A 27,571-nucleotide genomic window follows, 5' to 3' on the forward strand; every position below is an offset into this window, starting at 1 on the left:
GGGGGTGCAAATTTCAGCTATTTTGCTTGTTTTCTGCAAGCGTAAACTGTTTTTTGCACTTTTTGAAAAAAGAATCCATTAGAACTTTCCCAAATTTATTTAAAATCTATATCAAAATATCGTTTAACCAGTCCTAGTTTGTCTGAAAATAATGATGTTGTTATTACAGTGCTAGAATTTAGTAATGAAATGTCAAAAATGAAAAAAATAACATAAAATAACAACTAATATTTTCTGTACTGTACTGTACTGTACTGTACTGTACTGTACTGTACTGTACTGTACTGTACTGTACTGTACTGTGCTGTACTGGACTGTACTGTACTGTACTGTACTGCACTGCACTGTACTGTATTGTACGGTACCGTACCATACTGAACTGCACTGCACTGTACTGTATAGTATTGTACTGTTGTCTGTTCGTCAAAGTCACACATAAAATTCTAAACAAACACAGGCACTAAATAACTTGCATGCATCAAGTTAAGTTTAATGCCGCAGCTTGGAAATAGAACTAAACAGTGGTTACCGTTCACAAGTAGTTTTAATGTCATGGGTAATAAAGAGTTTAAGAAGTTTGAGGAACGCAGGATCCAGATTTCTAAAATTAACATTTTATTAGTTTGTTACAGTTTCATGCAAGGAGACAAATACAAAAACATAAAAAAAAGTTTACCTAGAGTATCTGTCCCAGGGCTGGACTGATATTTACCTGGAGTATTTGTCCCAGGTCTGGTCTAAAATTTACATAGAATACATGTCCCAGTTCTGGTCTAAAATTTACCTGGAATATATGTCCCAGGGCGGGACTAAAATTTACGTGGAATATATGTCCCAGGGCTGGACTAAAGTTACCGGGAATATATGTCTCAGGGCTGGACTAAAGTTTACCTGAAATTTATGTCCTGTGGTTGGACTAAAATTTACCTGGAATATATATGTCCCGGGGCTGGATTTAAGTTTACTTGGAATATATGTCCCATGGCTGGACTAAAATTTACCTGGAATATATGTCCCAGGGCTGGACTTAAGTTTACCTGGAATATATGTCCCAGGGCTGGACTAAAATTTACCTGGAATCTATGTCCCAGGGCGGGACTAAAGTTTATCTGGAATATATGTCCCAGGGCTGGACTAAAATTTACCTGGAATAATCAAATTTCGTAATCTCTCAAGCAAAACTCAGTTAGAATGTTTGCAATCAGATCCTACGACACTTAAATGTGCACCACGTCTTGAAAATTTATTTTTGAATATTTAAATGAGTCCAGGGACCGAAATTTATTTAATAATAATCCAGACTTGACCCAAAAGACGTTTAAGACCTACTTAATTGCGGAAGGTATGGAGTTTTTGGCGCAAATTCAAATTGTCTAATCATAATACCTTTGCAACCTGATGGTGTAAACCTTTGATGCTTCAAATTTAGCCTTTTCTATATACAACAGAATTTAAATTTTAAAATATGAAAGGATTACAAGGATATTAGGATTAGAAAATCTATTCCTTTGTCGTATACTTGTCAAAAAGATAACATTTAAAAAACATAATTGAGTTTAGCAAATGTTTCAGGCCCCTAAATATAACATTTGTTTTTGTATTTTCTATCTAGTAAGATAATTACCCCCGTGGTTTCACCAAAAAATTGTAAGAAAAGGCTTATTAAGAATCTCAGTAACTCTATCTACTCTTTCTGAATAAAAACAAAAATATTGGAAAAATATTTATTAAAATAAATGACGAATAGTTTGTATATCCAAATATAGTTATATAAACATAATCAGTTTCCAGTAAGTGCACCCCCAGACCCAGCCTCCCAGATAATAAAGTACAAACAATTTAATATTAACGATAACAAACAAAAAACATGTTATATAATAACTCTTATACTATCCAACCGACTACAGATTTCATTCGCAAGAAAATATTCTAAAATGTTCAAGATTAAATTTTTTTTAAAGATGTTATAATAATAAGACGCCAGAAATTTTAATTTTTAAAGGTTTTTTCAGGATTCTAAATTTTGTTAATTAAACGGAAAGTTTTCGAAAAACGTTATAGCTGTAAATAATTTAATGACTTTTGTTTTTCGAGATTTTTCTCTTTAAAGTTATTATTCGCGTCATTTAAAAGACTCTTGATTAAAAAAGAACCCTGTTAACATAAACACAATTACAATGACGTTACTGGACTAAAATTTACCTGGAATCTATGTCCCAGGGCGGGACTAAAGTTTATCTGGAATATATGTCCCAGGGCTGGACTAAAATTTACCTGGAATATATGTCCCATGGCTGGACTAAAGTTTACCTGGAATTTATGTCCCAGGGCTGGACTTAAGTTTACCTGGAATATTTGTCCCGCGGCTGGACTAAAGTTTACCTGGAATTTATGTCCCAGGGCTGGACCCAGGATGCCACATTTCTCAGGAAGGAGACTTAGCAAAGTTGGCGTAGGTCACTTCTCCACTCTGCAGATAGAAAGATAAATAGATTTTAGTCCCGGTTTAGAAGTATCAAATGTACATATTGAAGTTGGTTAAAATGCATTAATCTATACTATAAAGCTAATTATTAGATTGATTTAAACTCTAATTTTCTATTACTTTAAGCTTTACAACATTATGATGGAAGTCTTTGGATTTTAAACTTTGACAAAATGAATTAACAACATTTCACTGTTAAGTCCTGTTCATCTCAATAACCGGGCCGACATCTAACCAGCTAGAGCGAGCTGTACAGTACACATACAGATTATACCAGTCAAAACGGGACCGTACACCAAATGAATCAGATCGTTCTAAGGAAATTCACGTGATTTAAGTTTGAAAAATAAAAGGTATACAACATTAGACTGCACAGATGATGATTAGATATAAGAGTTGAATGACCTGTAAACTGCAGGTTTGAACATCTTGTCTTCTCCAGGTCTTAAACTTAGCAGATATCTTCAACTCAGAGTGAAATTCAGCAGCAACGGAGTTCTTAACATAGATAAATATAGATCGGAGTTATACACATAGATAAACATAGATTGATGCTAAAAACATAGATAAATATAGATCGGAGTAATAAATATAGATAAATATAGATCGGAGTTATAAACATAGATAAACATAGATTGATGTTAAAAACATAGATAAGTATAGATCGGAGTTATTAACATAGATAAACATAGATTGATGTTAAAAACATAGAGAAATATAGATCGGTGTAATACACATAGATAAACATAGATCGGAGTTATAAACATAGATAACCATAGATTGATGTTATAAACATAGATAAATATCGATTGGAGTTAAAAACATAGAGAAATATAGATCGGAGTTATACACATATATAAACATAGATTGATATTAAAAACATAGAGAAATATAGATCGGTTTTATACACATAGATAAACATAGATTGATGTTAAAAACATAGATAAATATAGATCGGAGTTATACACATAGATAAACATAAATTGATGTTAAAAACATAGATAAATATAGATCGGAGTTATACACATAGATAAACATAGATTGATGCTAAAAACATAGATAAATATAGATCGGAGTTATACACATAGATAAACATAAATTGATGTTAAAAACATAGATAAATATAGATCGGAGTTATACACATAGATAAATATAAATCGAAGTTCTTAACATAGATATATATATATAGAATATTATAAACATAGATAAATATAGAGCGGTGTTATAAACATAGATAATATAGATTCGATTAAAAAGTTTACACATGATATTTTAACTCACTTGAAGAATCATAATAAATTGACAAAAACTTTATAAACAGGGATAAGTATTAAGAAGTAAACAGGGTTATCACAAAGGATATTAAACTTAAATGTCTACTTGCATTGCATCATCTGAAATAAAATGATCTTAATATTGAATGTTTGCATTGAATTTAACTAATTAATGGTGTAATGAATAAGGAATTGAGTCTTTGTCACAAACTCAAATTTTCTGATCCATATATCTTAGCAACTTGATAATGCAAACCTTTGATATATCAAACTTAGATTATTTCATCTATCAGATAGTTAGAAATATCTAATATCTACGGCATTGGGTTGAAAAGATATAAGGATTAGAAAGTTTAATGGAAGAAAAAAACATCGACATTGACATTGACATCGTAGTTTTAGCTCACTTAAAGAATCAAAAGAAATTAAAACAAAAGTTGTTTAGCTGACTTCAATGAAATCTATGGTTAAAGTCTCAACTTAAAAAACCTAAAACTTGATATAAATAAAATGGATGAATAAATATTTGCATTAAGAAGTGTTAAATTAGATACTATGCAATCCTGTTTTTATAACAACGTGTTTTTAATTCTTGTTACTAGGTTGATGTTTATATTTACTCCTCCTACTCATGAGTTTAGAATCAATATCAAATCAGATTAAACAAATGTTGCATTTAAATCACATTTTAAAACAGAAAAAAAACATATTGAACATTAATAATATTCAATTATTATGGTGAGTCTTATTTCTATTTCTCAATACATACACACAAAAAGCGTAAAATTAGTCTCGATTAACAACATAAAATTGAATTCATATCTTCCCTGTACCCTTTCCATTTTTGTGAACACTCCCTTTAATGAATGAAAAATATCACCTTTGTAGAAAATATTGTGATGATGAATTTTCCAGGGCAAAATGTACTCAGCACTCTATACAATAAAATATACAGTAGTCATTGGAAAATATACAGTAGTCAACAGGAAACATTGGAAAATATACAGTGGTCACCAGGAAACATTGTAAAATATACAGTGGTCACCAGGAAACATTGGAAAAACTATCGTCGTTTTTATTCTTTTGTATTTTTAAAGGGAGTGACCGGCAATGTAAGGTAGTTGAACTGAGTATGCAGTGTTGTGGAAAACTTCTTTCGGATACATTTGAGACATATTACACTTTTTAAAGATCTGTAAATCCTGAGTTTGAGCGCAAATTCGACGTAACTCCTACTTTAGGGGTGGATACGTTTTCAGAATAAGTTTTTTCAAATTATTATTGAATCCGAAAGAAGATTTCCACAAAATTGCATAATGCATACTCAGTTCAACTACCTTACATAGCCGGTCATTCCCTTTAAATGTCACAAAGGATTTTGAATTTTCTAAAAATTGTGCAGTAAAATTATCAAAATAAATTGATTTTTATTATGTACTTTCAAAACAATTATAGTCAACATCTGTAATAGTTTGAATGCCACTTTTTCTATCGTAATCTTTCACTCAACAATTCTAGAAAATATAACGATTTCGATATTAAGTTCAATAGTTACAGTGAAACTTTTTGTGACTTTAGTCATGGAATTTAAATTTATAAAATATTTAAGATCTTCTGGCATAGTTACATTTAGTTAGATAAAGTTTCAGGGGTTAAAAAACAAACTTTTTGCCTGATGGCTTATTCCAATCGTTTTTTGAAAATCAATTCGAAGGAAAATGTTCTTTATAATTAAATAATTCAAGTTTACTAAATTCAGAAAGAAAACTATTTTTTTTGTGTCAAAAAATTCAAGTTTATGAAATCCAAAGTAAACAATTAAGTACGGAAAAGTACGCATATGTTGTTTCAACATAAAAATATACAAATCATTCTTATCAATTTTAGAGTTAACAACAAGATAAACAGGCTACAAGTTAGAAGCAAATGTACCTTGAAGATGTTTTGTCTTATAGGGACTGTAAAGGAAAAATGAAAGGGGGTTTAGGATGAAACCTGAGAATCTCAGGTTTTGAACGATTCCTATAAGACATCTATCTTATGTTCCTGTCTCAAGAAATTGACATAAAACTGTGTCAAAATGATACCAAAACGGGCCTATGCCAGATTTTGTTGTAGTATCAAATAGATGATATTCAACAATTACGCAGCCAATCTGAAAACGACTATATCTCACAGCAACCTGAAAATCTCAGGTTTGCTCCTGTTTATAATTATTTAATTTGTATTTTGCATTTTTTATAGATATAATTGATAATATTATTATATTTAATCCGTATAGTCCGTATTACGTCACCAGTACTTCTGCCAATGGCAGTGCAGTTTACTGGTCACGTGATTTCCGTCTGTACCATGTGACAACGATACTGCACTATCATTGGCTGAAGTTATTGTGACTTAATACGGACTATATGTAATAATATTATCAGTTATATCTATTAAAAATGCAAAATGCAAAATAAAAACTCATAATATGAGCAATGCTCAAGCTCTTGTAGAATATAATCTGTAGCATAAACCCAAAAGAGATAAATTGAATCAAATTCCATATTTATCTCTGCAGCATGAACCCAAAAGAGATAAATTGAATCAAATTCCATATTTATCTCTGCAGCATGAACCCAAAAGAGATAAATTAAATCAAATTCCATATTATCTCTGCAGCATGAACCCAAAAGAGATAAATTGAATCAAATTCCGTGATTGTCTCTGCAGCATGAACCCAAAAGCCACAATAATCAGAGCTAAATCCCAATTGAAAATTATAAATTTTTCAAATGAAAGTTAAAGATATCTAAATCAATTTCGACGACTTTCCCTCAAATATTTCACCAAAAAACATAAAGAAATATTTAGAAGAATGTTTTTTGAAAAAATTGAAATTTTTCCAGATGTTTAAATCTTTTAATGTTTTTAACATTTTGCTAAATTGTGATTAAATAAAGTGAAAGAGAACATTTTGAATTTTACAAAATAATAAAAGAATAATGAGCGTCTTGTTTTTAAAATTTGAAATAATTATTTTAAATGGCTGAAAAAGCAGATTTCTGAAAACTAAATTTACTTTTGAAATATATTTCTTTCCTTGAAGAAAACTTGAATTTCTTGGAAAAAGTTGATTCGTTAAAATATCTACAACTTGGTTTTAATTCAGGATAAAATAACCAAATGAAATATCCCCCTCCTAGAGAGATTATTGTCACTAAATACTCCGGTTCATTTAAAAAACCGGCCCAAATATTTAGTAGCCAGAGCAAGTTTTGTACAGTTCAACCAATAAATGGTAAAACATGACAGAACACCTTTAAGAGTGAATGTGTTTCCTCCTCTCCGAATAATAAAAAAGTACCTGTTCACTAGATCAGTGTATGAACCTTGAGAAATATTAGTTTCAAAGCTGACATAACTAAATTCTTGTTCAGGAGTTATATGTATGGTTACATACTCCTCTCTTCCACCAGAATCCTAGGTATAAACTTTCTTTAAAATGATTGTCAACGTAATTTCAAGTAATTTTCCATTATAATGTTCGATTCACACCGGTACCCTTTAAAAGCTTTGTCTGATCAAGAATTCATGAGATTTCCACCTTCTTCTCTTTTGTATTATAAAGTGTCATTCAAATATTTCCTGACAAAAAATGGAGAAAATTATTAGAATAGCAACTTTTTAATCTATAAAAACGACAATATTTTACACAATATTGATCAGATAAAGTATTAATAAACAGTACTGTTGTGAATCTGGCATGTGCCTCATCTTTCAAGGGAAAATTACGATTGTCCCCTATTATCCAAATTCTCTTACTCCTACAGATCCTACAGTGGGATTTATAAAACTGTAGAATAGGAAGACGACTGTTAGATTTATGATTTAAGATGAAATATATCAATTGTGTAGCGTTTCCATCCTCATGTAAAATGTTCTGCTTAATATAACAACATAAAATAAACTTATAATTTCTAAACGTCGTCTTCCGTGTGTTCAATGAAACTGTGGCATTTGGCACAAGGAAGCCGACTAATATTATTATTAAAGAAAGTCTAATGAACACGAAACCCGGAACCATTTAAAAAAAATAAGTTGATTTGCTAAACTGCAAGGTACTTTTGCTTAATAACAACATTTAAAATTAAGATTTTGTAAGCGTCGTCTTCCTATTCCACAGTTTCATGGACTCCACTCAATGTAAACTCCAGTTCATTTCAAGTACCGGACCGAATTTTTAGCAGCTAAATCAAGCTGTCGGTACACATACGTACACAGACTATATAAGGCAAAACTGGACAGTACAGTACACCAAATGAATCAGTCCCTTCTATTGAGGAGATTTGCACTTTAGAACTTTGCTATGGACCGAACACTGAGGCCAGGACAGATTTTGGGAATTGCACATTTGGGAAGTTTCCATTTGGAAAATTGCACATTTGTGAAATTTCCACTTGGGAAAGTACCAAACATCTATAACTGTTTTAATCCAAGATTTACTCACCGTGTCCAGGATCCCGTTCATGGAGTACCCGCAGGGGGAGAACAGGTAATCGTCTATTTCCAGACTAGGAACCAGTTTATCTATTCCACTCTTCTGCAACAAATAAGGAGACTACCAACTTAATTTTTATTAATCCTTAAAGGGAGTGTTCGTAAAAAAGATAAATTTTCATAATAAAACTGTTTACACCTACAGAATTGTAAATATGAAAAATATAATATACATATCAAAAATTTAATGAGGTCCAATTTCCCAGAAAGACTTAATTTAAAAATGGAAAGAAAAACAATTTATTTTTTAGGAACATTAAGTTTGATAACAAGTGACCCTCTATACCAATATGCTTTGTCCAATCGAGTATGAATTAGATAAGCATGTTTTTATTTATTTAAACTGTTCATTTTCAACTGAGGTTTCTTAGCGAAAGTGATTTGCGCTTTATTGGAAACAATGGGAAATTCAAAGAAATAAACACTTTTCGAGTCAGAACAACGCGCGTGACGTTATCTTTTACGTTTTTATCAGAATAAGTTTTGGTTCACAAACAGAGGGTCAAACGACACAGGGTCAAACGGTCAAAAACGCGACAAAGGGTAAAACAAAAAAAGGTCAAAAGAGAAAAAATATGTTATGTATTATTTCAGGGTTAGGTAAGGTTCAGACAAGGCTAGGGGGCCGTCTAGGACAGGGACCGAGCGTTGCTCTGCGGCTAGTAGTTCAAATGAATATAGAACATAACATAAAAATATTTTAGGGTAAGGTTAGGTTAAGCCAATTTCTGGGCCGAACACTGCGGCTAGGGGGCCGAGCGCTGAGGCCACTTTTTCTAATGAACATAAAGATAGTTCAAATCAACCAAAAATAGTCTAAATGAAATCTTACCCGTTTGTCGCACTTTTCGACCCTATGTCGTTTGACCCTATTTCGTTTTACCCTATTATGTTCTTTTACCCTATGTCGTTTGACCCTATGGCATTTGACCCTATGTCGTTTGACCTTATGTCGGTGAATCTAAGTTTTCGAGGGTACCGTTGTAAATCGGGCAATGCGATCTTTGGATTGAGGGTTACTTAAAATTACACGTACAGTCCCTTTAAGCTACTGTCTAGACATGATGTTATTTCAAGTAACTCTCAATATATTAAGCGGAGGCATGCCCAATAAGAGTGAATCGTCGGTTAATGCTGCAGGAAGGAAGGAAATTGACATACTTCTTCATTGTTCATCAGTTTAAGGTTTAATGGGTACCTTTGTCAATAAGATTTACGCAAGAAATGCGCAAGTCACTTTTGTACAGAAATAAAAAATATGGAAATAATCAGTTTTCAAAAACAAACACATGGATATCTAGTTCATTCTAGACAAAGCTTTTAAAGGTACGGGTGTGAATTGTCTGAACACTAATTTCTAATACCTTCGTACAGTCCCGTCCATTCTTGGAGCTCTTCTCGGTAAATATACTCATAACCTAAACAATTTACATTTAAAGCTATATAGTTTTTATAAATCGGGGGGGGGGGGGGGATGCAAAATTGAACACCAAAAGACACGTTTTTATATCCTTTTTGATACTTTTTTCCCGAAAATAAGTTTAATCCAACCTAAAAATCAAATTCGCAATTCAGCGAAATGAAAACTAATTTTTTTTTGACGCAAACATTCATAACTTTTTGGGAAAATTACAACGTTTTATTGGAATCGCATAGTATATTTTTCTAAAATATGAAATAATTCCTTTAATAACATATTATAATAGTTTTAAAATAATTGAACGTTTTCTGTTTAATGTAAGATTGAAAATATTCAATTAACGGAAATTTTTTTTATGTTTAAGTTCTTTTAATAGAAGTAAGACAATGGAGAATCTTTATATTAATGAAAAAGAAACTAATCATTTTAAAAGTTGACATCAATCTACATATACTTTGCTTGTCTAGCTGGGTGGGTGTTTTTAAGGCAAGACGCATAACCCCAGAAATTTTAAAAAATGTGTCTCCAAAAAAATTTGATTTTCGTAAAATTTAGAAAATCCACAAAAAAAATATGTTGAATCCGCGATTTTTTTTTGATAATGTTTTTTTATTCTACGAAGAAAAAAGGTGTCCAAGACAAGAGTTTTGTAGATATCGTTGTGAATCGGGCATGTCCATCTTTTCATAGAGGTATACTTGAAATTACGCATACTGTCCGTTTCATTGGTTAATCATTATTAATGAAGTCCGGCCATCATGCCCTGTTGCAAAGTGCTGCAGCCTTTTTTAAATTGTTTACAATATAACTAGTTCGAGGGTTGTTCTTATACGTTTCTCCAATAGAAGTCGTCTTAAAACCATGGAACCGAAACCAAACCCAACCTCCTCCGTCAATAGACGCTAAACCCGTGGTAAGTGAAAACATGTAAAAATATAGAAATGCTTAACAATTCGTGATTATCACTGAAACAATAATTTTGTAACCAACCGGGTATTTATTTTTCAGAAGTCGCAAAACGTTTTATACTACTGACCCTTCATTTTCCCCAACCTACAATACTAGTAAGTTCTGTTTATCAAATATTATAACGATTTAGACCAACATTTTGGTTACAATAAAACATTGTTATCCATTCCATGCAAGGAGAATTGAATAGAAGGAGGGGGTGATAGGGTTTCCGTAATACACTTTGCCGTGACGTTTTTGAACTGCTGAAGATCTAGTTTTTGAGTAACAACAATAATAAAGGCAGCCGATCTAATGTAAACAAACATGAGTTAGTATACGGTGAATCTTCAACTAACGCGCCAGAGATGCCAGATGTCTGTTGATCACTTGTGTTATTGTTTACAATCTTTATTATTGTTGTTACGCAAAAACTAGTTCTCCAGCAGTCCAAAAACGTCACAGCAAAGTGTACGGAAACCCTATTGCCCCCTCCTTCTATTCAATTCTCCTTGATTCCATGTATTTCACCTGTAACTTATTACAGGTTTGAAATACAGATTTTTTCGTATTTGCAACTTTGGAAGCATGGTGGAAAGAGAGGATATCAACCAGCTTTCGAGCACCTTTCGACCCTTTACTAGGATTATCAACCATAGATCAACCTATCGACCCTTCACTGGGATTATCAACCTTAGATCACAGGTACAGGTACAAGTACAGGTCAAAACCAACCTGAGGGTTCAACTCCGACATTAGTATTTCTATGGTTTGATCAGGTTCTTCTCCTCTATTCTCCACAAACCTGGATTTTAAACCGATTAGTAATTATGATCAATAAACTATGAACTATGAAATATGAACTATGAACTGTAATCTATGAACTATGATCTATGATTTATGAAGTATGAACTATAAAACTATTCTAAGATTTACCTGTTACAAGAATTTAAGGTGTACAAATACCAACAATCATTCTTATTCAAGCTTCCCATGCAATACCCTGCAAAGTTTACAGTGTACAGTACAATATCTAGTACGGTTTACAGTATACATTACAATATTCTGTACAGTTTACAGTGTACATTACAATATCTTGTACAGTTAACAGTGTGCAGTAAAATATTCTGCACAGTACAATATTCTGCACCATTTACAGTGTACAGTACAATATTTTGTACAGTTCTAGAGTGTACAGTACAATATCCTGTACAGTTTTACAGTGTACAGTTAAATTTTCTGTACAGTTCACAGTGTACAGTACAATATTATGTACTGATTACAGTGTACATTACAATATTCGGCACAGTTTTACAGTGTACAGTAAAATATTCCTTACATTTTTTAGAGTACGGTATAATATCTTGAACAGTTTACAGTGTACAGTACAAAATCTTGTACAGTTTACAGTTTACACTAAAATATTCTGTTCAGTTTGCAGTATATAGTACAATATTCTGTACAGTTTACAGGTTAAAGTACAATATTCTGCACAATTTACTGTGCACAGTACAATATACAGTGTGCACTTTTATATTCTGTACATTTTACAGCTTACGGTACAATATTCTGTACTGTTTATAGTGTACCTACAATATCATGCACAGTTTACAGTATGCACTACAATATTCTGTACAGTTTACAGTGTACAGTAAATATTTTGTACAATTTACAATGTACAGTGTAAAATAGCATGTAAAGTTAATAGTGCAGTACAATATTCTGTACAGTTTACAGTGTACAGTATAATATTCTGCACAGTTTACAGTGTGCAGTATAATATTCTGTACAGTAATTACAGTGTGCAGTACAATATTCCGTACAGTTTATATTGTAAACTTTAATATTCGGTACAGTTTTAAGTGCACAGTACAATATCCTTAAAGTTATTTTGTACAGTGTACAGATTACAGTTTGCAGTGTTCAAGCTGTGCAGTGTGCATACATTACCCTTAACATTTTACACCGTACATAGATGGATTATATGGATTATATGGAGTAAATGCATATAATCTCACAAAATTCTGAAAAGTCATGATTAAACTATAATTTTACTTTCGAGGTCTTCATTTATTAAAAATTAATTTTCTGTTGTATCAATCTGAACAAGATGTCGATCTGATTCAATAGAAATAGGGTCCTAACTTTGATTAAATTTTTTTTGTATCATCAAAACTAAATATTTTGTTATATTTTACATACAAATTTATATTTCTGTAGATATGCTATACAAACATAAGTCAGATAGTTACGTCAATAAAATTCAATTTAATAAAAGTAAGTTATTTTTCATGATGATTCGAAAAAATAAATTTTTTATTCATTCAAATTTTTTTTAAGTTATAAAATTTTTACCTTTTCCCTCCTGGAAGTACTTGTCAAGGATTTGGGCTTCCTGTTCAAAATGCCTGAAATTAAATTGTCTAAAGGAATTGAGTTTTTACCGCAAACTAAAATTTTTCTAATGCCAACACTTTGCAACCTGATGACGTAAACCTTTGATATTTCAAACTTTGATCTGTCAGAATTCACAGTTTGAAAGATCAATGGTGTACAACATTGGGTTGCAAAGATATAGGTAGTAGAAAATCAGAGATTGCGGCGCGCAAAGACTCAATTTCTTTTGCATTATTTTGTTTTTGTAAAGCTTCAGATTTAAAGATTTGGGCAAATTAAAAAAGATTATTTCATGAAAGAAAAATCTGAAATAGCTATTTTCATGTCTTATTAAGAAAATAAATATGAAAAAAATAACAATTAACAAAACTCAATTTGTACAATTTTTAAAACACTTTGTTTTACCAAAAAATTACCGATGGGGACATTTTTGAAGATCCGGTCGCTCAAAATTCTTTCTTGAGTAGAAAACATTCTAAAATAAGATTTAGAAATAAAAAAATTTGAATAATTTTATTTTTTTTGAAAGGGACTGGATGCGCAATTTTAAATGGCTCTTTAAGAATACCGGAATTATCATTATTAATTTATCAATTATTAATCTAGCAAGTGTTGAATACTCCTATTGCAAGCTTTTCATACTTTACATCCTAGAAGTCGGAGAAAATAAATATTAACATTTGAATTTTTAAAACAGGCTTTTGGCATAAAATAATAGATACTTTCGAGGTATAACCCCCCTGGGGTCCCTTCCAAACCAGTTTAAAAACATTTAGATGGATAGAGTTGATACAATTGCAACAATTTTTCACTTATGCTTAAATCAAATAACATCCATATGTTTAAAATATGAAATAAAATAATCCACTGCACATGTGAATATCTGGGTAAAGTACTAAATATATCTAGCAAAAATTAAATAAAATTAATTAAATTTTTTTAATCTAATATATTTGTCACTTTATCTTTGCAACCTTATGATAAACTTTTAATACTTAAAACTTTTACTATTTGAACTAACATTAATTGTTTTAAATATTAAGATTTCAAATTTAGAGTTTGAGGCGAGTAATCAGTCCCTTAAAAGGGACTGTAAGGGTAATTTAAAGTGACCCTCCAACGAGGAAGGGGTGGCTTCTCTCAGGGTTTTGGAATTGCTCCCAGGGTTTTGGAGTGCTCCAAGGATTTTGGAGTTACTCCCATAGTTTTGAAGTAAAATGTGAAAATTTATTCCACCCTTTAATGAAAAGTCCTTTAAAAAGGCCATATAGAAGGCTCAAAATTTGACATAAAACAATTTTTATTTTGTGGCTGTTGAGTAAAATCGCATTTGTTAATGGCACCAATGCATTAAAGATTTTTTTTTGAGCAAAAGACTGGATTTTTCTGAAAAAAAAACTTGGAAATAAGATAGCTTATAGAGATTTTTTTGCATTTACCAATAATGTGTAAGCTAAAAAAAATGTCGTCAGTTTGGCTTATCAAAACTATATGATCGCCACAGGCTACTTGGACTGAAATTTGAGATTTTTTCTCCTGCAAATATATGAACAAAGACAGTAAAAAAGGGTTAGCAGAGCCTTTTTTATTTTTGGTTTTAAAGAACCGTTTTTAAAGGACTTCTAATAAAAGGTCGGTAAAATTTTTACATTTTACTCCAAAACCCTGGGAGCAACTTCAAAATCCTGGGAGCACTCCAAACCTTGGGCCGGGATCAATTCCAAAACCCTGAGAGCAGCCACCCCTCCCTCCTCCAATAAACAACAAATACAATTAAAAGCTTTGTCCTGTTTATTTGTTTCTTTGTCCTGTTTATTTGTTTCTTTGTCCTGTTTATTTGTTTCTTTGGCCTGTTTATTTTCATTTGAGGCCTAAAAATTCTTCGTAAGTTCTTGTTTATTAGAAGTAATGGAGTAATTATCAGAATTAAACACTTTTCGAGTAAGAAAAACGACAATATCTTCAACACAGGTTTAATCAGATTAAAGTCTTAAGAGTATCGTTGTATTGTCATATTTGCACGGAGGGTCACTCGAAATTACGCTCACAGTCCCTTTAAAGCTCTAAAAGCTATCAATTTACCTGTACTGCATCAAACTCTGTGTACTGCTGTACAAGCCGGAACAGTTCATCCAGACAGTGCAGGGTAGTGGTTGTACCGCAGGTCTTCAGAATAAACCTGTACAGTGTAAAAGATGTACATGCATGTACAATGTACATAGATAAATAAATTAACATATTAGATAATGTCGTAATTTAAAATAAGTTATTGAAATATTGCGAATCATACAGAGCGGAACAAATCCCAGGATAATAAACAAATAATATATTAAATTGTAATTTAATTTCAATGGTGTAAATAATGTAACTCTGTAATTTTATTTCAATGATGTAAATAATACGTAACACTCTAATTTAATTTCAATGATGTAAATAATAGGTAACTCTGTAATTTAATTGCTCGAATTCCTTTTAAACAAAATAATTCCTACCTTCTTTTCGAGACAAACATTGAGCTCTCAGAGAGAAGATATGCGTCTATCTCGCTGTTATGTCTTAATCATTATCATATTATTATTATTATTATTATTAGTATTATTATTAGTAGTATTATTAGTAGTATTATTATTATTATAAATGTCACCTTGATGAAATTATCTCACAATTAACTGTACCTAGCAATTTCTCCAGAGCAGTCCTAAGACAGTTTTATTTAATCCATTATGAATTCATTTTTCATTTTTTGAAAATCATTTTTGATTGAAAACATTTTGAAGTTTTATCGAAGACCCCCCGAACTCCCCCAACCTTAAAGGGACTGTAAACGTAATTTTAAGTAACATTTCATTCGTGGACTTTGTACCTTTGTCTGATCAAAGGTTGACGGAAAACTTATATAAAATTTAATACATATTTCCAAAATATAAATATGTAATAATTATTTGGTAACAAGATATTCTGTAAACCTGCAGTACGTTGTACATTATTAACTATCTATGTTTGAAAACTTCTACGTAAAACTCATTATTCATTTAAACTGTGTTTCAAATGAGTACGTGCAACAAATACAACAATATTTGTTAACCTAAACATACCTATATTAAACATGAGCAACGTAATATGATTAAAATATGCATTGTGATTACGTTTATATCTATCCATGTTAATACTTTAAATATCTACATTAAGCTAAAACTACGCTGTAAATATGTGTTGAGATAGATTAACTACGTTATATCTATCCTCGCTAATCTTATTGTTATGTACATTAAACTTGTAATTACGTCGTTCTTGTCAACTTGTAATATAAGATATTTAAATAAAATAGTTGCAATAGGGACTCAGTATCCTGATAAAGTAGTGAACCATATCTCTAAAAGCTTCTCTGCCCCTGCAATATTATATCAAGAATGTATATATTAAATTACTCGGCCTTGGTGTAAATAAACCCCTTTCCTTTCCCCATAATCTCTTCACAAATGGTGGTCAGAGTAAGAGAAAAGACAAATGAAGGTCAGAGTAAGAGCTGCAATCTCTAATCTAATTGCTAATCTTAGGATTACTTTAATCTTTAGTTTGCATGTAGGAAATTTAATCTTTAGTTGGCATGTAGGAAATTTAATCTTTAGTTTGCATGTAGGAAATTTAATCTTTAGTTGGCATGTAGGAAATTTAATCTTTAGTTTGCATGTAGGAAAGTGTCTATAATTCAACCAACCACAGTGGTGTATGCAGAATCCCGAACAGACAATCAGAAGCCGGCAAATTTGAAATTGTTCACGCCATTTAATGAAAGGGAAAAAGGGAAAAAAACAGGAAAAAACAGGAAAAAGGGAAAAAACAGGAAAAAGGGATTAATCATAAATCCTTAGTATTTGAGGAGGACATTCAGATTAAGCAATCGGCAGTAAGGGCATCCAATTCAAAAATTTTCAGAACTCACTTCTCATTAATTAATGATTTCAAGAAACATGACAGTTGGTAAATAGTTTTGAATGTCTTTTTTTATATATTGTATGAAATATTAAAGACCGTTTGCAGATTATTTCGTTAAAATTATCTTTTCCTCAAAAATATGTTACTATGAAATAAGTTTACTATAAAATATGACTTCCTTAAGATATTTGTATTATTTTCTTTGGTATCAAACGACTTAAAAGATTATGAAAGAAGACATTCTAAACTATTCCCCAACAGCCATGTTTTGAGGGACACCCTGTATATTCAAAACAAGAAAGCTTAGTCTGTTGGACCACCACTTATATGGATTAGAGCTTTTCGAACAAATCAACAATTGTATATTAAATCATACCTTCAAAGAAATGATCCTGCAACACCTCTCCAATTGACTCTTTTCCTGGATTCATATAGTTAATGTCCAGCTTAAAAGGCCTCTTTTCAATTGATCCAAAACCACTAAGCACATGGGCCAAAGGAACTCCCTTCGGAGTAGAAAGACCTTGTTTGACATCAAACTCCATAGCACTGCTGCATGTTATCCGTTCTTCATTATTGCTTCCAATGATCATACCTTTGAGTTTACCATACTTATACGCATTGGTGATATCCGTAGATTTCGATCCTTTTCCATCCGTTCCAGTCTTCATGTTGCGTTCCATTGGGTTCAATGGTTCATCATGGATTGCATTCCATTGAACTTGCTCAACATCTTTTCCGTTTGCTAGTTCATTTTTCCGGTCAGTTTCGTTCAATTTCTTCTTTTGGACGCAGTTAATTTCAGTCAGGGCTTCATTGTTTCCGTTCAAGTCACCATTTTTAGGCTTTTCGGGTTCCATCATCATTTTTCCAATTTCTTTTTTCCTGACTTTTCCGCTTTCCATCAATTCCATGAGGGCTCCTTCATCCTTGTTTTCCCCACACCAAACCTTGGGTTCCAAAATATAATATTTTTCTTTTTAACCCTGAAAGAGGGCTGTTAGAAGTGTCCCGGGGGGGGGGGCATGTATTTTGTAGTTTAATTTTTAAGGCCAGCTTATGAAGATAAATATTTGAACTGGGAAGGTTTAAACAATTGCAAAAGTACACTACACAACTTCTTCTGAGAATGAAATACTGAAATAACTGAAATAGATTTTTAATAGTTTAATCATAGCTTTATTCCTTTTCAACAGATTTTTGTAAAGAAAAGATTTTCATTTTGAATTCCTTTTGATCAGATAGCTTATTCACTCTTCCACTCTTTTTATCTCCTTCATCTTCCCAACCATCATTACAGGATTCCCTGAATTATATTCTACTATTTTTAACTTTAATTTAATAAAATTTTGATTTTTTTTGGCTAACATAATTTTTAGATACCCTTTGGTTTTTGATGAAAAAACGTTTCCATTATTTGGAGAATAATTTTTTAAAACTAGAATTGTCAAATTTATTTTATCTGTTTTTTCTATTTTGAATGAAAAGGGCTTTTCACTGTTCTGAGATAAAGAATTTTAGAAAAGCTTGATAATTTTTAAAGGACAAAATTCAGAGACCCGTATTTTTGAATTATGTACATAAATATCAAAAAAAATACTTTTATATTTCAAAAATACCTGTTCCGATTGGTAGGTTCGCCTTCCTTAACCTTCCCCTGGCTACCCTTCTCCTTCTCCCCACTACCAAACCAAACCAAATATTTTAAATCTTTCCCGCCATTTTCAGACATAATATTACAAAAAAAAAACAATTCCTTCTTTTCAAAGAATTGTAGGTTTGAGTGAGGATCGAATAGTATGCATGTGAAGTATTTTTGTTAGACGTAAAAAAGTTTACATTTATAATTTGAGAACTTTTAATAATAATTATAATCATGGTAATGATGATAATAATCATCATGATAATGATACATATCATAATGATAATAATCGTGCATCATAATGATAATAATCATTATAATGCATGATAATTATCATCACAATAATAAAAATCATTGTAATGCATGATAATTATCATCATAATGATAATATTAATCATAATGATAATAATAATCATAGTGAAAATAATAATCATAATGATAATAATAATCATAGTGAAAATAATAATCATAATGATAATAATGATCATAATGATAATAATGATCATAATGATAATAATTATAATAATGATAATAATTATAATAATGATAATAATAATCATAATGATAATAATCATCATAATTCAATAATTATCATAATTATAATATTTATTTAAAGAGTTAAAATTTAAAGTTAGGTGAAATTAGAGTTAAACGGGCCGGGAAAAGGGGGAGGGGATGTATTATTAAAATGAATTAGAGTTAAACGGGCCGGGAAAAGGGGGATATATTATTCTTTTTAAAATGAATTACTTCAGGTTCGTTAAGCCTGGCTAAAATAAGGTGAAATACGATTTGAACAGGAGGGAGGGGGGGAGATTTTTTTATTATTTTTTATAGAAAAGCCAGAGTCCATAGTATTAACACGGTCGTAGGTGATTATATCAATAGAACAAAGACAACTTTCGATTACAATTTTGATTTATCAGGCTTTTAAACAGCATGGATACTCAAAAACATGGAATCAAAGATAAGCTGTCAATTAAACAAAAACTTCTCTTTAATTACTTGTAATCTTGTAATTCAAAAAAAGCTTTTTAAAAAGTCGTCTTTATTATATTGATAAAATCGCCNAGAGACTGTTAAGTAACTTCAGGTTACCCAAATTTAAAGAGTCGCTTTCCTGAACCTGTTAATCCTTTTAATGAGCCAAAATGATGGGGATATCTTTGTTTTTCTTATTTGAAAATTGATAACATTTTAAATGTGGTATCTCTGTAACATTTACTAGTGGGTTTTTGTATAAGGAAGAAACTAACAAAACTATTCTCATTTCAAGATTGAAAAATGGCGATGTCTGTCTTAATGGTTTCTTGTAAGAAAAGGTGTGTAATTTTGAGGTTAACTTAAAACTTTTAGACAGTCCCTTTAATAGAAATAAAAAGTGAACATTTTCAGTTTTACATTACCATAAACAATTAAACAGTTCAATTTTTTAAAATTCAAACATAACAATTTTTTTGCAAATAAAAAAGAAAATATCTTTAAATATCTTTAATTAATTTATAAAATGGATTGTGAAGCCCCGGGAGTGATAAAAGCAAAATATTTTATTTTAAGTTCCACGGTCAACGCCGGGCACTTAGTTAATAATAATTCAAAACCAAGTGCGGGTAAACGTCGAGAGTAAATATGAGTAAATGTCATGTAAACGGTAAATGGCTCAGTTCCCATATTTATTGGGACACCCCTTTACATAGTATCTACATATAATATTGGGACACCCCTTTACATAGTATCTACATATAATATTGGGACACCCCTTTACATAATATCTACATATAATATTGGGACACCCCTTTACATAGTATCTATATATAATATTGGGACACCCCTTTACATAGTATCTACATATAATATTGGGACACCCCTTTAAATAGTATCTAAATATAATATTGGGACACCCCTTTACATAATATCTACATATAATGTTAAGACACCCTTTTACATAGTATCTACATATGATGTTGGGACACCCCTTTACATAGTATCTACATATAATATTGGAACACCCCTTTACATAGAATCTACATATAATATTGGGACACCCTTTTACATAGTATCTATTTATAATATTGGGACACCCCTTTACATAATATCTACATATAATGTTAAGACACCCTTTTACATAGTATCTACATATAATATTGGGACACCTCTTTACATAGAATCTATCTATAATATTGGGACACCCCTTTACATAGTATCTACATATAATGTTGGGACACCCCTTTACATAATATCTACATATAATGTTAAGACACCCTTTTACATAGTATCTACATATAATATTGGGACACCTCTTTACATAGAATCTATCTATAATATTGGGACACCCCTTTACATAGTATCTACATATAATGTTGGGACACCCCTTTAGATAGTATCTGCATATAATATTGGGACACCCCTTTAGATAGTATCTACATATAATATTGGGACACCTCTTTACAAAGTATCTACATATAATATTGGGACACCCCTTTACCTAGTATCTACATATAATATTGGGACACCCCTTTACATAGTATCTACATATAATGTTGGGACACCCCTTTAGATAGTATCTACATATAAATCTACATATAATATTGGGACACCTCTTTACATAGAATCTATATATAATATTGGGACACCCCTTTACATAGTATCTACATATAATATTGGGACACCCCTTTACATAGTATCTACATATAATATTGGGACACCCCTTTACATAGTTTTATATAAAATATTGGGACACCCCTTTACGTACATAGTATCTACATATATACAATATTGGGACACCCCTTTACATAGAATCTACATATAATATTGGGACACCCCTTTAGATAGTATCTACATATAATATTGGGACACCCCTTTACATAGTATCTACATATAAAAAGGCCTGGGGCGAAGGATTTTAAATTAAAACAAAACCAGTTTTTAGATTACATAATAATGTTTATTTAAGACAAAAAGTTTACGATCTATTGAGAAGAATTTGTACTTTGGTGGTAGCGCCACTCTTGAGTACAATAAAACAATATGTGCTGAGCTACAGGGTGTCACACAAAACATGACAGTTTGTAAATTCATTTGATTGTCGTCTTCCATACACTGTATTAGATATTAAAGGCTGTTTGCAGTTTATTCCGTTAAAAAATCTTTTGCTCAAATATATTTTACTTTGAAGTTAATTTTACTATAATATGACTCCTATATAATATTTTTTTCATCATATTAAACAACTTAACCTATTATAGAAGAAGGCATTCTAAACTATTTACCAACTGCCATGTTTCGTGGGACTGTTGAGTAATCTTAATATTTTTTATAAAATAAAACACACACGATAAATTTTCTTTATTTACAAGAACGATATAATTACTGTGAGAGAAAGTATTTAGGAACAGCTGTAAAGGGACTGTACACGTGATGTGATATGGTCTTCCTTTGATAAAGTGTATAAATGTCTGATTTATCTGTATTCTAGAACAATCCCTTTGATTTAAATGTTTTTGTCCTTTACTCAAAAATGTGAAAATTTTGATCTTAAGGGCGCCGAATTAGATCATAAGGAATTAAGAAACCACCCACATCACCCTCGCAATATTTGTATCTTCTAAATAAAGTTAAAGATAGATTATATCGCTGATTACACTCTTACGTCAAATGGTGACTAAAAATGATAATAGACAATTAGTCCCTTTAAGCTGATTTAATCACGGAAAATTCCTATTATTATTATGCACAATGCACTGAAAATGTTCTTTGGTGAAAACAGGTTTTGTATCACATGATCCCATTTTCTCAAGTATGTATGCACTATGTAGGCAGAATCATATAAACATTTATCTATACACTTTCCTTAATTGTCTGTCTGTCCGTTTGTATCCAATAAACGTAGAAACGGCTCGGCTACATTTTGCCAAGTCACATTTTGCCTAGTCACGTTTTGCCTAGTCACATTTTGCCTAGTAACATATTGACTCATTAACGGCTTGCCTATTTAACATGTTGCCTAGGGTTACATAGGAGCGAATTTTTTGCCTAGTCAATGTTTTTTTTTCGACAAAGAAAATTTTCAATACTCCGCGAATTTGTCATAAAAATCTCTGCAACTTTTTGCAAATCATTAAGTTTCCTACCATACCGTACCATATGCCAAAAGATGATGATATTCAAAATCTTTGCTCCATTATGTAAACTGTTTTCTAAAGATATATATATCTGATACATAACCATGTTTTATCTTTTGTAAATTTTAAATTTAAGTGGTTCAGTAAAAAAATATTTAATTGTTGACAAAATCTGTTTAAAAAAACAATGGGCAAAAACTATGCTCTTGCGTTACCTAGGCAAAATGTTACTAGGCAAATTTGAACTAGGCAAAAAGTTACCAAGGCAAAATTGTGACTAGGCAAAATTTGACAAGACAAAATTTTTTTTGTGGGACCTCAGGAAAGGTTTATTGATGAATTTGTCTGGGAAAAATCGATTTTTCAAAATCCATGAAAAAATCTAAAAATCAGCGAATTTTTTTATTGTTGGTAATCTCAAGATTCTCAAACATCAAATATGCCAAAAAAAATGTTAATAATAAAATACAAAATTTCAATCTCAATATTGAACTTTTATGTAACATTAAAAAAAACACTTTTTAAATTATCTTCTATTATTTATAACCTGAGTTATGAATTATGATATTAAATTTCAAAGCCATCAGTTTACAAAGAAAAAGGAGACTAATACAGTCATATGTCTGTTTCCATACTAGAAAGGGATTGAGTTGTTGCAACAAACTGGAATCTTCAAACCCCCATATATTTGCAAACTGATTGTGTAAACCCTTTATATTTCAAACTATTTGATTTAACCGAATTCAGAGTTTAACAATATCAAAGGTATCCGAAATAGGGGTGCAAAGATATATAGGGCTTAGAAAATCAGTTTGTTAAAAGAACTCTCTCCTTTTTAAGCTCTCTTTCTGTTTACATTATAAAATACATTCAACCCCTTTTTAGAAATAGCTTTTTAATTTCATTTTAAAAAACTAAATAATGCTTAAAATTAAAAAAAAGATCTTTCTAAAGTTTCCTCAACAAATATAAATTTTAACATTGTTTTAATAATTAATTTCCCCCCCCTTCATAATCATTCTATGGCATACTGCAAAGTAAATTTAACAATTTTTATCGTTTATTCGAATTCAGTGTAAATTTCTTTAAGTACAGAGGAATGAATTAAAGAACGGTTTAGGTCCCAAGACCATGATGGTGTCTCAAGGATTGCTCTAAAACGCCAACTCCTCATCGGGACACCATACTCGCAAGTTGCAGAGAACAAATCCCATCTTGATCGAGAGATGGGAGAACAGTTTCTGAATGAACAGGGATTTGGTGAGAGTTGCAGTTGGTTTAGTCGTCTCGTCAGTAGATGCTTCACTGGTATCATCCACAGCAGCTTCGGTGGCATTTTCGGCGGGTTTTGTATTGAAAAATAATCTTGCTTCAGGAGCTTCTTCAGTAGCTTCTTCGGGAGCTTCTTCAGGAGCTTTTTCACACCATTTATCATCTGTATATTTGCACAGCAGCTTCTTGATTTTGTTTTTGATGTAATCTTTTTGATTCTAAAATAAAGGAAAATTATAGAGAAAGAATTAGACATAAAAAAGTAATTTAAAATTAAGAGAAAGATTATGGGGATTAAGAATACAAACAAGTTAAAAACTAATTAAATAATAAAAAGTAGAAATTTAATTATTGCGAAACAAAGAAACTGAGTTTTTGTCACAAACCCAAATGTTCTAATGTCTTTATGTTTTTAACCTAATGGTAAACCTTTGATATTTCAAACTTAAACTATTTGATCTAACAGAATTCGTGAATTTGAAATATCAAAGGTCACTGACATAGGGATTACAAAGTCAGAGTTTGTGGCAAAAACTCAATTTCTTTAAGAATGAAACTGAAATGTGTACCTCTACGGGGAAGAACAGACGTTCATCCTCTACAACCTCGTCAGTTGCCTCGGCAAGGATGAGGTTGTTGAGTTCAGTGAGGCGGTTAACTTGGTTCAGACCAGACCGACCTCCAGGGGCATCAGTCTCGTCAGAGGTATTCTTAGTACACACTTGGAACATACTGAAAACAAAATTTATGTTAATCATCATTTCTTCGATAGAATTGATAGAATTGATAGAATTGATATAATTAATAGAATTAATAGAATTGATATAATTAATAGAGTTGATAGATATGATAGAATTGATAATTTACAGAATTGATAAAATTGATAGATATGATAGAATTGATAATTTATAGAATTGATAAAATTGATAGATGTGATAGAATTGATAATTTATAGAATTGATAGATATGATAGAATTGATAATTTATAGAATTGATAAAATTGATAGATGTGATAGAATTGATAATTTATAGAATTGATAAAATTGATAATTTATAGAATTGATAAAATTGTTAGAATTGATAGAATTGATATAATTGATAATTTATAGAATAGATAGAATTGATAGATATGATAGAATTGATAATTTATAGAATTGATAAAATTGATAATTTATAGAATTGATAAAATTGATAGAATTGATAGAATTGATAATTTATAGAACAGATAGAATTGATAGAATTGATAGAATTGATAATTTATAGAATTGACAAAATTGATAGAATGCCAGATTCACTAAGTTACCCGTTAACGTTTACCTTAAATCAAGTCACTATAAAAAAATAAAATTTAAAGTTACTGATTTGCAAGCAACAAGATGGCAATGCAAGATTTACAAAGGCACCCTTAAAGGGACAGACCGACAATGTAAGGTAGTTAAACTGAGTACGCAATGCAGTTGTGGACAAATTCTTCAGGATTCATTTGAGACATAAAATTTTTTTTAAGATCTTTAAATCCTGTGTTTTAGCGCAAAGTTGACGTTTAAAATCGTACTTTTTGGGTAAATACGTTTTTAGAATTGTTTTTCAACTTTAAGACCATCATCATTAATATGGATGATATTTTTTTATATGTTTAAAAGTGTCTAATTCTAATAAATTCTATATGGTCTCCTGTAGTAGAAATGCGCAAGTTACTTTTGTAAGGAAATTTATCAGTTTTCTAAATTTTAAACAGTGAGAAGTAATTCTTATTTGACAGACAAGTTTTTAGAGTATAATTGTAAATCGGGCATTGTCACTTCAAATTACGTTTACAGTCCCTTTAACGGAGGAAACACCTAATATTTGAGGGGACTTACTTGCACATGATAAACTCCATCTTCAAGTCGAGTAGCTCTAAGATGTTGTCCGTGGTGCTGGCGGTCTTGTTTTTCACGTACAGCTGAAGTTTCTCAGTTCTAAGATAGGAAACAGTTACCAAAATGTTTTATGGATTCAACTGAAATACAATGAGAAACAGAAAAAGCGGAATTAACGTCGTCTTTTCATTATAAAATGTAGAGAGTTACATCATATTTATTATTCCCTGTAACTGTAGACTTGTTTCTTTTTTTTCAATCATTGAATAAGCTGCTAAAAAGATAAATTAAACCTCGGAATCGTCAAATTTAAAGGGTTTCAGGTCGTCTTTACAGTCTCAGCCTTAGTGGGTAACCCTGTAGCTATGAATATTGTTATTTCTATAATCTTTTTGAAGAGATAATTTAGTCTCAATTAGACAATCTGAGTGTTTAAATATAAAAGCTTATAGAATTAGACGTAAAAAATGTTAAAGTAAAAGTCATTGTTTTGTTGGTAATTCTGTGTCAAATTGTTTTTCAAAAATACAATTTAAAAATAAAACTCACTTGTTAACAAAATGTTTTGTAAGATTTCCTGCACCATCAAATCCAAGAGCTACACCTTCTCCTAGTACTGCAGTTACATTAGCCTTTAATAAAATTTAACATTAAAATTTTATACTTGGTCAGAGCTTCAACATTGATTAAAGGGACTGTAATCGAAATTAATAGAGTGAAATTTCTGATATAGATAATTCAAATCTTTGTCTAATCAAGAATAAAATCCTCTTTAGAAAATTCTTAAAGTTTTCAGATTTCTTTTACTTTTTCGCATTTTTTCGGCTTATTTATTTTATCTTTGATTAGGAGAATTTAAATACACTATAAAAGAAAAATGGATTATTTCCAAATTTCCAAATTAATATAAAAAATATTACCGCTGTGTCTAAGACTAAGGAAACTGTTGGACTGCCTGTGGTCACCTTAAAAAAAGTCATAAAACTATTTTATCGATATAAATACCTTTTTAAAATACGGCGAATGAATCGATTAGATGCTTTAAAGATTGTAAAATGAAATTTTGAAAAACATATCAGCAATACGAATTCTGAAGAAATAATTGTTTTGCTAAGTTTAAGAAGAATGCAAAAAAATACTAAAATTATTTCGTCAGAAAAAAATAGTCGAAAGAATCCAATCTCTAAAAATTAAGTTGAAATATCTTCAACAAGATTTTCTAAATATTTGAAAATTATACCTGAAGGATAACAGCGAGAAAAATTACACGTCCGAACATACTGAAGATTTAATAAGAACTAATAGCAGAGCAGAGATTTATAAGTTTATTTCTGTAAATTCCTTCATTTTTTCTTATTAGTAAGTAATGCGCAAATCACTTTCACAGAGAAACCGCAAATGAAATAAAACAGTTTTAAGAAACCAAACTAATGATATCTTATTCATACACGATCAGACGAAGCTTTCAAGGGTACCGTTGTAAATCGGGCATTGCTATCTTTGCATGAAGGGTCACTTGAAATAATTACGCTTACAATCCCTTTACGTAAATACGTAATATATGTTGATAAGTTTTTCAAAATTCAAATCAAATCAAATCAAACCATCATATCCGAAGTAAAAGAATAAAAATGAAGAATAAGATAAGATGTGTTTTTGATTTTCTCCGTAA

General features: G+C 30.8%; 2 protein-coding genes and 1 long non-coding RNA gene across 3 annotated transcripts; 1 reads left to right on the top strand and 2 right to left on the bottom strand.

Annotated features, from left to right (window-relative positions):
* Positions 1 to 322: 322 nt before the first annotated feature.
* On the bottom strand, positions 323 to 17,966 carry LOC111712512 (S-adenosylmethionine decarboxylase proenzyme). Its single transcript, XM_023487147.1, has 16 exons — positions 17,379 to 17,966; positions 16,409 to 16,457; positions 15,711 to 15,764; positions 15,559 to 15,621; positions 15,149 to 15,245; positions 13,483 to 13,541; positions 13,025 to 13,077; positions 11,606 to 11,672; positions 11,405 to 11,474; positions 9,666 to 9,719; positions 8,252 to 8,344; positions 7,109 to 7,224; positions 4,640 to 4,694; positions 2,891 to 2,983; positions 2,383 to 2,470; positions 323 to 601 (listed from the first exon to the last, which is right to left on the bottom strand). Exons 1-15 carry the CDS (start codon positions 17,914 to 17,916, stop codon positions 2,426 to 2,428), a joined length of 1,506 nt encoding a protein of 501 aa, XP_023342915.1. The 5' UTR covers positions 17,917 to 17,966; the 3' UTR covers positions 323 to 601; positions 2,383 to 2,425.
* LOC111712508 (uncharacterized) lies at positions 10,388 to 11,364 on the top strand. Its single transcript, XR_002767478.1, has 3 exons — positions 10,388 to 10,634; positions 10,730 to 10,785; positions 11,217 to 11,364. It is a non-coding gene; the product is annotated as an uncharacterized LOC111712508 (long non-coding RNA).
* A 5,841-nt stretch (positions 17,967 to 23,807) lies between the features above and the next one.
* LOC111712509 (uncharacterized) lies at positions 23,808 to 27,228 on the bottom strand. The gene is made up of 6 exons (XM_023487144.1): positions 27,140 to 27,228; positions 26,820 to 26,864; positions 26,449 to 26,531; positions 25,900 to 25,998; positions 24,607 to 24,769; positions 23,808 to 24,255 (listed from the first exon to the last, which is right to left on the bottom strand). Exons 1-6 carry the CDS (start codon positions 27,176 to 27,178, stop codon positions 23,920 to 23,922), a joined length of 765 nt encoding a protein of 254 aa, XP_023342912.1. The 5' UTR covers positions 27,179 to 27,228; the 3' UTR covers positions 23,808 to 23,919.
* Positions 27,229 to 27,571: the final 343 nt, after the last annotated feature.

This window comes from Eurytemora carolleeae, unplaced genomic scaffold, assembly GCF_000591075.1.
Source record: "Eurytemora carolleeae unplaced genomic scaffold, Eaff_2.0 scaffold1260, whole genome shotgun sequence".
Taxonomy (NCBI): domain Eukaryota; kingdom Metazoa; phylum Arthropoda; class Copepoda; order Calanoida; family Temoridae; genus Eurytemora; species Eurytemora carolleeae.

Bases quoted from the DNA above. Each gene is read 5' to 3' on its own strand.
- LOC111712512 (XM_023487147.1), bottom strand. From the start codon at position 17,916: ATGGAATTGATGGAAAGCGGAAAAGTCAGGAAAAAAGAAATTGGAAAA. The intron at 13,542-15,148 runs GTAAATTGATAG...ATCTTATTTTAG, and splicing joins CAGAGTTTGATGCAGTACAG to AATGTTTTCTACTCAAGAAA. The intron at 4,695-7,108 runs GTACTTTTTTAT...TTTATTGTATAG, and splicing joins TACACTGATCTAGTGAACAG to AGTGCTGAGTACATTTTGCC.
- LOC111712509 (XM_023487144.1), bottom strand. From the start codon at position 27,178: ATGTTCGGACGTGTAATTTTTCTCGCTGTTATCCTTCAG. The intron at 26,865-27,139 runs GTATAATTTTCA...ACTTTTTTTAAG, and splicing joins TTCTCGCTGTTATCCTTCAG to GTGACCACAGGCAGTCCAAC. The intron at 26,532-26,819 runs GTAATATTTTTT...ATTTTATTAAAG, and splicing joins CCTTAGTCTTAGACACAGCG to GCTAATGTAACTGCAGTACT.